This window comes from Lipotes vexillifer, unplaced genomic scaffold (genome assembly GCF_000442215.2).
Source record: "Lipotes vexillifer unplaced genomic scaffold, Lipotes_vexillifer_v1.1 scaffold990, whole genome shotgun sequence".
Classification (NCBI taxonomy): Eukaryota; Metazoa; Chordata; class Mammalia; order Artiodactyla; family Lipotidae; genus Lipotes; species Lipotes vexillifer.
The window spans coordinates 109,708-121,270 of record NW_006773201.1 but is presented as its reverse complement, the minus strand read 5'-3'; the positions used below and the strand labels follow the sequence as shown (position 1 = coordinate 121,270).

At 38.6% G+C, this 11,563-nt stretch overlaps 1 protein-coding gene across 1 annotated transcript in view; it reads right to left on the bottom strand.

Annotated features, from left to right (window-relative positions):
• Positions 1–10,862, bottom strand: part of TMEM161B (transmembrane protein 161B) — a 70,475-nt gene extending 59,613 nt beyond the window's left edge. The window contains exon 1 of the mRNA XM_007448151.1: positions 10,707–10,862. Coding sequence (XP_007448213.1) covers positions 10,707–10,709 — 3 coding nt within the window. The 5' untranslated portion in view covers positions 10,710–10,862. The remainder of the gene's footprint in view (positions 1–10,706) is intronic.
• Between the last annotated feature and the right edge of the window lie 701 nt (positions 10,863–11,563).

The following is an 11,563-nucleotide window of genomic DNA, read 5'->3' as shown; positions in this document are numbered from 1 at the left end:
TTCCCTACAGATCTGTACTCAAAAAAGCTATTAGTCAAAACTAATAAATTTATATTTGACATTTACAAATCATCTTGCTTGTTCTAACCAATTCCTCCTCATTCCTCAACATTCATTTCCTCTATAAAACCTTCCTGGCTACTGAAAAACATATGCATAACTCCAAAACAGACTTTATCATGATGAGTTGTAATTTAAGGGTCTCTCCCCCACTAGAACTGTACTTAACTCATTTCTTCAGGCCCAACCCCATTCCCAGGAAAGTGCCTTGCAACGCAGGCTTTCATTACAAGTCGAATATTTACTTTTTAGATGAAATAAAAGGATAAAGCATACATTTGCCCACTGTTCTTCACTATATACAGTTTCCTATACATGCCAAACACTGAACTTTATTCACAATAAAGAAAATGATTCACTTTAAGACTGAAAGACAATATATCATGCACTCTGCATACCTCAGAGTTAAGAGCTGTAGCTATTTTAGGGTGGGATAGGGAGCGTGGGAGGGAGAAGCAAGAGCAAAGAGATATGGGGATATATGTGTATGTATAGCTGAATCACTTTGTTATAAAGCAGAAACTAACACACCATTGTAAAGCAATTATACTCCAATAAAGATGTTAAAAAAAAAAAACGCAAAGAGTTGTAGCTATTTTTACAAGATAATCCTCTCAATTTAATGCAGTAAATATTGCAAATACTCTCAAACTTTGGTAAGTGTGCTAATAAAGCTTTATTAAACAATTCAAAATAAAAATTTCAGCTTATCTCTAAATTTTAAGCCAAATACAAAAGCCAAGAAAACTTAATGTGTACCCCTAATATTAACTGTTAGAAAAATGCATTCACTGTTAATATTTTAATATGTTGAATAATCAAACACTAGAATCAAGGTAGTTCTGTCACTAACTACAATTAGTACAGCAACCAGACAAGCCCTCTCTAGGACTCATTCCTTATCTACAAAATGACAGGAGTTGGCAAATGATCTCCAAAATCTTAAAAAAGCTTACTGATGATGACTGTAATACTTTAATTAAATAAACAACAGATTGTTGGCATTCACATATTTACCATTTCTTAAGCCACCATCAAAGCCTGTGATATGTGGTTATTGCTAATGGGAATGAATAATTATTACCTCCTCATAAGAATTAAATGAGCTAATATTTATAGGAGACCTACATAGAAATCAGAGCTTCAAGTTAATGTAAAGGAGTACACCTAGCCCACTGCCCAGCATTCTTACCTCAAATAGTGGTTTGCAGGAATTTCTCTTAGGAGATTTGTGAACGCCAGAGGTTCTACAGTCCTTTTTTTTTTTTTGGCCAATTCTCTCTTATTAAATGATTCATTTTCTTTATGATTTGAAAAAAATTTTAGTGACTATCAAGAGAAAGAACTATGATGACCATAACTACTTCTGACAGTAATGATTGAGAAACTATTAAAGTCAAGAATAAGTACTCAATAAACGTTAGTTGAAATCAAATTAAAAAATAGTTTTAAAGAACTAATGTCTCAGTTAAAGTTACTACTTACACTACAATGAATTTTACCGAAGCTTTCTTATCTGTCCCTCCTGACTGGAATATATATTTTGTTGGCAATTCTAATTGCAGTTATCCAGATTCTTTTCAAATTCATTTTTGGCTTAAAAACTGGACTCGCAAGGGCTTCCCTGGTGGCGCAGTGGTTGAGAGTCCGCCTGCCGATGCAGGGGAAATGGGTTTGTGCCCCGATCCCACATGCCGCGGAGCGGCTGGGCCCATGAGCCATGGCCGCTGAGCCTGCGTGACCGGAGCCTGTGCTCCACATCAGGAGAGGCCACAACAGTGAGAGGCCCGCATATCGCAAAAAAAAAAAAATTGGACTAGAAAAAAATTAGTATAATCAACATGAAACATCTGACCTATCCAAACAACTAAACTGTCTAGGAATAAATGATACAGAAAGGCTTCATTGCCTCTACGTTAATTAAGACAATAGGGAACAGAGCAGGAAGTCAGTAAGCATAAACTTAAACAGAAGTAAATTTCTACTAATGAATTAGCTACTAATAAAAGCAAAACTTTTGAGGAAAAAAAGGCATGGCTTCTCTTTTGAGCAAGACTGTATCCAGAAATAAATGATTCTAGTCATGGAACACTTAAATGCATATGCCCATAAACCATAAAGAACTGGAACTATTTTCTAATCAATTATTTATACTCACCATAAATAGAGCCAAAATCTTCAGAAATGATCAAAATACTTAATAAACACTCAAGTTAATGAAGTTTTAGCTGAGCAGAACCCTCCAGTATGACTTTTTCTTTCAGGAAAAGAAAGCAGGAAATCATGGCACTGCTTTTTCTACATGGATCATTGCACGTAGGCAAACAGTGGAAATCAACAGGTAGAAGATAACAAAAATCAGCTAAGCACTGTGTAAAGGGCTGACATTAAAACTATATATAAAAAACAAGCAATTCAAGATTACTGTTTCAAAAGGCTTTTATTACTTATCACAAAGATAAAAGTATTAAGTTTATTTAAAAAAATTAAAATGGGGGCTTCCCTGGTGGTGCAGTGGTTGGGAGTCCTCCTGCCGATGCAGGGGACACGGGTTCGTGCCCCGGTCCGGGAGGATCCCACATGCCACAGAGTGGCTGGGGCCGTGAGCCATGGTCACTGGACCTGCGCGTCCGGGGCCTGTGCTCCGCAACAGGAGAGGCCACAGCGGTGAGATGCCCACGTACCGCAAAAAAAAAAAAAAAAAGAAAAAAGAAAAATGGCCATAGCCTTAGCAGTGCCTTATCTGTGACATTAACTGATGGCAGTCTACTATCATATATTTATAATATGGAGCTTGTTGAAGTTCCTACTTCCTAAGTAATTTCTACTGTTGGAGAAAAGTCTCCCTTTCTCTAACCAATGCCCCTTAGTATTTCCATCTTATCTCTTCTTCACAATCCAAACCTCTCTACTTCCAAGAATTTATTGCAAAGATTCACCATTATCAACTAGCACTTCTATTTTTTTCCCTAAAGGATCTTTATAATAAATATCTAGCTAGCTAGATAGATAATTAGTTCATGGTCTGGCAGAAGTTACATGGGGAGATAACTTTCACAAATTCTTCTAGCAGTAAAAACCTTTACTAAAGTGTGCTGAACGTCTGGGAGGGAAGGCAAAATACTCTACAAGACCACATTCTTCTTTGCAACTCAGGGAGGGAACAAAGTTCTAGTTGCAAGCAATAGGTAATCCAAGTGGAAAGAAAAGGAGCAAGCCAATCCTGAGAGCCCTCAGGAAAAGAAATGGGCTGTGAGACAGGCTTGGAACAAATGTGACACACTACATGCTTAAGCTGATAAGAAATTCCAATTCACCACAGGTCCTCATCCCCAGTTCTCTAATTGCTCCACACTTCATCAGTGTTACTAGTTCAACCCCAGGCCTAAGGGAAATTAATGCTTTGGCGTGAAGGAGTGCCAGTTAAGGTAAAAGGAATATGACAGAATCCTTATTGTGACTTACTGCAGCAGTGTCAGATGTATTTAGCATCTGAGTTAGAAATGCCAATCATTAGCGCTACACATGACAGTAATAATTAATTTCTCTAATACCATGAGATGTGATACTAGGTAGTAACTAAGTTGGGAAGGATTTTCTAGAAATATAATCACTAATCATAATATTACTTCTATAGGAAAATGTTTTTGAAATTCAATCCTTTCATAAGTTAAAACTTACCAAAGATAAACAATAAGATTGGCACAACAGTACAGTGGCCAAACAGCCTGATTTAGAAGTCAAATTCCACCACCACTAGATGTGATTTTGGATGAATTACTCTAATTTCGCCGTGCCTCCATTTCTACATCTGTAAAACAGAGGTTAAAAAAAAAAAGGAGGTAAAATACGGAGATTAAAAAAAAAAAATAGGGCTTCCCTGGTGGCGCAGTGGTTGAGAATCCGCCTGCCGATGCAGGGGACGCGGGTTCGTGCCCCGGTCTGGGAGGATCCCGCATGCCGCGGAGCGGCTGGGCCCGTGAGCCATGGCCGCTGAGTCTGCGCGTCCGGAGCCTGTGCTCCGTAACGGGAGAGGCCGCAACAGTGAGAGGCCCGCGTACGGCCAAAAAAAAAAAAAAAAAAGTAGGAAGTTAAAAAAAAAAACCCAAGACTGAATAACTTTATAAGTATTTAGTTAAGTTAATATAAGTAGAGTAGATAAATATTAACTTTAAATAAATGCAGCTATTATTGCTATTGAGGAAAAGTAACACTCAATTTCTTATCTACCTGACATACTTCCACTTACCCTTAAAGACCTAGTCCTTTGTGAAATCCTTCTTAAACTCCATACAAATTGAATATTCCCCTCCTTTGTTCCCTCAATGTACATTCAACTAAAAGTACATCAATAATATTCACAAAATCACACATCCAGAATCACAGAACCTTGAAACAAACTATGGAGGTCATCTAGTTCTGGTTCAAGCAGACTTTCAATACCATATATTTATTGTATTCTTCCCAAAGTCATTTTTACAGATACGCATGTTTGAGCAGTTGGTTTTTGTAACATCTTACACTTTTTAAAAAATAAATAAAACACTATAGTCAGATATTAAAATCCTGAGCTTCAACATCAAAGTATCAAAGGTGAAATTATTTCAGGTTTTTCTAAATCTTTGTTTATGGTCAAAACACAAAAGATATTTAATTTACTTTAACAAAAGAATTACTAAGTCTGTTTAATGTAAGTAAAGATACAAAAATCAGAATATTTTGAGGGAATAAATTATATTCTCCCAAGATCTGTAATAACTTAAAAGACTAAAAATATGTGGCATAAAAAATGTAATCTATTCAGTAAAATATAATATCACCTACTAATATATGATTTTAAGACACACATTTCTATTATTTTTCTGTTCACTGCACGGAAAGATTCCCTGTTCTGTTCAGTGAAAGATTCCCACTATAGTTAAAGAAACTATGAGCTTTGTGCCTGACACTATAACACTTTTTTAGGGTGCAGTTCATGAACACATATTCAAAGATACCAGGTATACAGGCTGAATACATATATGAACTCATATATGAATACATATATGAACTCAAATCTATTTCAATGTCACCTCCTCATTGTGGCTTTCCCTGAATGCCCTATCTAAAATAACCACCCCAATCATTTCCTTAACTCTGTCCTTAACTCTGTTCTATCTTTCCTTATTGTATTTACCACGACTAAAAAATATTATGTGTCATTTGATTATTGTCAGACTCTCTCAATAAAACATAAGGTCCATAAAGACAGGAATGTCTCTGTTTTATAAACAGTTATATTTCTGTTGCCAAGAACAGTACATGACATATAGATACTGCTTAAAAGACAATGAATGAATGATTGAACAAATACTTTTGAAGTAAGAGCATGATTTTTAACTGGCGAAACAAAAGACATAATCATTTCAGTTAAAAACAAGAGAATGTTAATCTCACCAGGACTTTAAAAAAAATTTTTTTTTTCTGTAACTCAAGGGTAGGTGGTACAGAAAGAGTAGGAGGGCAGTGTACAAAACGGGTTTATTTCTTCAAAGTTCCTTTCGGGCAAGTTGGTGTTCATTCTTGACTTAGTAACATGGGAAAACCATGGCACAATAGTAAGAAAATAATAAATTCTCTCTTAAAAAATGAACACTTTAGAATATGTTCTGATTTTCTAAAATCAACTGTATTTGCTTTAAGCTTCTATCCCAGAGCAAACAAACGAATTAATTATCTAAAAAGTGGACAGAGCCCAAAGTATAAACCAGTCTTAAGAATCAACCTTGGGGCTTCCCTGGTGGCACAGTGGTTGAGAGTCCGTCTGGCGATGCAGGGGACGCGGGTTCATGCCCTGGGTTCATGCCCTGGAAGATCCCACATGCCACGGAGCGGCTGGGCCCGTGAGCCATGGCTGCTGAGCCAGCGCATCCAGAGCCTGTGCTCTGCAACAGGAGAGGCCACAATAGTGAGAGGCCTGTGTACCGCAAAAAAAAAAAAAAAAAGAATCAACCTTGAATCAACCAAATGCTAACCAAGAGAACAGTCTCTATGATTATTTGAACTAAGCCTCTTTTGGAAAGAATTAGTAAAGAGGTGGAGGAAAAGTCAAGAGAACTGAGAAGAGGCCCAAATCTCTGCCACTATGTGGCAAACTGATGAAACCCGACCAGAATCCATCCTTCAAACTGCACATTCTGGGCCATAAAACATTTAACAAATTAAAAGGACAGAAAACATACATTGTCTGCCCTCAGATCAAAATGGGATTAAACTAGAAATCAGTAACAGAAAATAATTGGAATATCCCAAAATACATGGAGACTAAATAACACAGGGGTCAGAGAGGAAATCTCAAGAGAAATTAAAAACATTAATTTCTATGAACTAAATGAAAATGAAAACACAACTAATCAAATTTTATGGGATACAGCAAAAGCAGTGATCAGAGGGAAATTTATAGCATTAAATGCATATATTAGAAGATATCTTAAATCAATCACCTAGGGCTCCACCTTACAAAACAAGAAAAAGGGCAAACTAAATCCAAAGTAAGCAAAAGCAAAGAAATAATGTGAATTATTTTTAATGAAGTTGAAAAGAGGAAACCAACAGAGAAAAATCAATAAAACCAAAAGCTGGTTCTTTGAAAAGATCAATAAAATCAATAAGCCTCTAGACAAGCCAGGTAAGAAAAAAAGAGAGGACACAAATTACTAATATCAGAAATGACAGAGGAGATATCACTACAGATCCATGGACATTAAAAGGATAATAAAGAAGCACTATGAACAAGTTTATGCCCACAAATTTTATAACCTGGATGAAATTAACCAATTTCTGAAAAATACAATTTGCCAAAACTGACACAAGAAATAGACAATCTGAATAGGCCTATATCTACTAAAGAAATTGAGCCAATAATTAATAACCTTCCAAAACAAAAAGCACCAGGCCCAGTAGGGTGCACTGGTGAATTCTACCAAACATTTAAGGAAAAAATTATACCAAGTCTCTACAATCTCTTTCAGAGGATAGAAGCAGAGGGAATACTTCCTAACTCATTCTATGAGGACAGCATTACCCTACTACCAAAACCAGGCAAAGGCATTACAAGAAAAACAAAAACTACAGACCAGTATCTGTCATGAATATAGATGCAAAAAGCCTAAACAAAATACCAGCAAATCAAATTCAACAGTGTACAAGAATTATACACCACAACAAAGTGGAATTTATTCCAGGTATTTGAGGCTAGTTCAACCATCAAAAATCAATTAAAGTAATCCACCACATCAACAAACCACACATCTGATTATCACTCAGCACAAAAACCTCAATATCTCCATCAAAGTTTCTAATGTCTGCATTAGAGTTCCTTCAAAGTGCTTTAAGGACCACAAGTTTCAGACTTAACTGTAAAACTCATTAGGAATTAAATTCTCAGACTCCACCCCCCCCGATAATGGAGACCAGATAAGCATTTTTATCAAGCATCACAGGTGAATCCTATGTGAACTTAAGTTAAGAACCAGTGTCCTAATACACTTTTTAAAACTCAGTTGAAGTCACTTTTTAAAACTCAGTTGAAGTCACCTATTACATGACTCCCACCCCCACCGTTAGAATTAATTTCTTTTCTCTGTACTATTCTTTGAACACATTACATGTATCTCTCTTATAACTTATACCACATTATCTCTTCCCAACAGCCCTCCCCATTCCCCAAAAAGAAAACTTTCTCATTAACTCTGATTAAGGCAGAGGTTCACAACCTTTTTTTCACAACCAACACACCACAGCACAATCCCACAGTAAAAGTTACTAGAGGATGTTACATAGATAAAATAAGCCATGTGATTCCTGCAATTCCAGGAGTTAGCTCTAATCTACTTTTCTCCCACAAATCAGCCTAAATGGTGTAAAGATCTATTTGATTAAAGTTGGTCTATAATTTTCAAAAAGTATAATAAAATAGCTTTATTCCTTTAGTAAATTTTCTATGGACTATCCATTCTCACAACATGAAAGCAAAAAAATTAAGAGTGAATATTCAGTATTTTTGGTCTGGATCATGAGTTTATATCGACTAAAACAAAAGTAAAATCAAGGTGTAAAATAAAAAAGGCTTTGCTTTCCATTCCATAATTGTATTTAAAACAGTAGTAAATTACTTGACCAAACATATTGACAAAGATTCCAAGTATTACCAACCTGATATATTAAAAAATGAAAAGGTAAATGATTTTTAAAAAAAAGAAAATCAAACTTGAGGATGGGGGAACAGGACAGTGGAAATCAGACTAAATTTTACTTAATCAGAAACTTTCTGAAAATTCTGAAGAAAGTCCTGGGTGAAGTCACAAAATCATAAATATTAGAGTTAAAAGGTGTTTTAATTCCTATCAAGTTCCACTTCTCTTATCTAGAAGGAAATTGGAATTCTTATCCATGTTGAGTGATTTTGCCCAATTCATATAATAATGGGCAGAATCTGGGTTTTCTGACTTCTGTGCCCTTTTCATTATATCATTATGACCAAGCAGTGCACAAGACCTCAATTCAACTAAGCTGAATCCTAAACAAATTCAACACTTGTTCACTTCATATAATAGCTAAACCCTTTCCTTTGAAGGATTCCAGGCAATGAACACACTTGCATATACAGACATTATCAATTTCATAGTTGGGGAAGGTAAAGCTGCAAGCTTAGTAATTAACTCAGAACTATAAGCAATAACAAAATGGAGAGTAAACTATCTGGCTCCTGGTGACATTCTCCAGGTGACATTCTCTTAAGTGGCATTTTGATAAACATCATGAGTTTACCTTAGCTTAAAACAAAACTACCTTTTTTTGAGAGGGGAGAGGGGCTCTACTTCTATTACTATAGAATACTGACAAGTTCACATTCAGCTTCTTTGTGACAATTATAAATTTAAAGTTTTTAATTACACCCTATCTTCAACTTTTCAGGCCAAGATATCAAATACTGAGCTGAAATTTAAGAACTGGAGATTTGGGTTATAGTCCAGACTGTGCCAAACTATCGCTACTTTAGTTAAATCACTGCCTATTTCTAGACGTCAGATCCTTCCCTCTATTAAATTGGGGTTGGGGGGAGGGAGGAAGGTGGTTATGGTAGTTATTATCTTTGGTTCCTTACAGTTCTACTGTTCCTTATCTTTGTCTAATTTCATTGATACAAAAGGAGGAAAAAAAAACTGTTAATGACTGCAAATTGTACCATTCACTGAGGTTTAAAGAAACACACACACACACACAAACACACAAACACACACACACACACCTGTGCCCAAAAAAGTCAGAGGTTAGCTGGTAGAGAGCACCAGGAACATTATTTTGAAATTCTTTTGTTTCACAGTCAGTTAAGTTTCTATAAATCATTCAAAAGTCAATCATCATACACAGCAGCTGAACAATGTCAACATTTGATCCTGAAAAAATATGGCAAACTCCAAATTCCAAGACAGAATGTCTTCCAGATGAGGATTTGAAATCTTTTATATAGTCAAGTAACTGACAGTTTTGAATATTACCAAACCCCTGTGATATTGGGAAACAGCAAAGGTTAAGAAATCCTCCCATTGCCACCTTTCTCTGATCTGGAAATGGCTTATTGCAAAGAACCAACAGTCCCCATAGGACTTAGGTGAGCAAGACTCAGGAATTACCCACCCACCTTGTTTACCTATAACAAGGGCAGACATAACGCCTGCAAATTCCCATTCTTTGCTTCAAAACTGACTACTTGAACTGCTTGTCCCCATAGAGCAACCGGAACAAAATATTACCCAAATTCAAAGATCTCTTCCCCTAGGTTCCTGAACTTTGGCCCACCCTCAGTCTGAAACAGGATACAACCCCCCAACAGTTTTTCCTCAGAACAGGTTTGCATGGGGGTAAAACTTTCTCTGATTTACAGTCCAATCGTACTACCCTTTCATCTCACTTCCCCACACCCAGTTCTTTCTAGCCTTGTTTCCTCCTGCCCATAAAAGAGAAGCTCTTTTGCCTAACCTTTAAGACTCTTGCAGATCTTATGGTCAGGGCACTCTCCCTACTCCAATAGTTCCCTCGCCCACGCCCTTGCTATTCCTTTCGAATACAGACCCTGCTTACTAAGCCCAGAGTTTTTATTTGACACCTTTTCCAACTCCACAAGGGCTGAGTTTGAAAGACAAACTGACTTTGCCGTTTCTTTACTTTGCCCTTTCTCTAAGTGACAGGTGTTAATCCTTTACAAGAAGGGAATGTACTGTGTCCACCTAGAAAGGCTACAGGCATTTATAAGATCTGAGCTTCTTGGCCACTGCCCTACAGCTGAGAGTAAAGGGAGATCATCAACCAGGCAAGGTCAACTCTGGGACCACCTGGCCCACGGCCATACACAGTAAATGGGCCATGAACATTCTGACTACCTATTCCGTACTCCTGAACAGATCTCGCGGTTGGGCAGGACAGATACTGCTTCCTCTAGGGCCCCGGCGCCCCGGGGCAGGTGGTAGGTCCTGTCCTACCGCTCACCCCATTGCTCCCGCCCGCTCCATCCTCAGCTGGGCACCCGACCGGCTCCCTTCACAGGACTGACCTCCCGGCCCCTTCCTCCCGACTGTTGTTATTCCAGCCCCCACAGGAGGACTCACCATGGCGCCAAGGACAGGTCGTGGACCAGACGCCCAGGAGTCGCCGGGGCCGTCCAGGACCTAACCTCACCACTCTACAGCCGGGATCCACTCGACACCGCGAGAGAGAAGATCTTCCGGCTCTGCCGGAAGTTCAGCCTGAGCGGGACAGGAAGTCCCTCCCCTCTGCTGAACGCCGGCGACCCCACGCCACGCAGAGGTGAGGCTACGCAGGACGTCCTTCATTGCCACTTCCGTGGGCGCTAGGTTAGAGGCTGGGGGAGGTGCTGACCTTGAGAGCGCACGCGGGAGGCGCAGGCGCAGCACAGGTAGGTAGGTGGGCGGGAGGCGCGCCACTGTCGCGCCTGCGAGGATCCAGAGGTAGGTTGGGTGGTGTTGGCAAGAGCGCACCCTCTCTGTACACGGTGATAAAGGTTGGTGAATGAGGTGGGAGCCGACTCCAGATCCAGCGGATTTCTTGCGGGAGAAAACCACAGTTAAGCCCCGCTCTTGCTGAGACAACACTGAAATTGCCTCAGCTCAGCCACGCCCTTTCTCTTTTTACCTTCTCGTTTTTCTAGCTGCCCTTTTTTGGACACTTTCCTTACAGACCTGTCCCTCTGTCGTCTCTGCTCCCTGCTTTAGTAGCTCTTCCAGCTCTATCCTTCCTCAGGGCAGTGGAATTTGTTCGTGAGAAGTTTCTTCATTACAGGTACCAGCTAAAGCCAGAAGGACATCTACCAAGAGCAGAGAAACCGGCAAGAGAATTCTGCCTATTTAATACATTTCCAGTATGGACGGTTTCCATTTAGATTAAAAAGTATATGTCATCAGATGGAAAAAGTCAAACTCCCGTATACCTTCTAATGTTGTGCTGT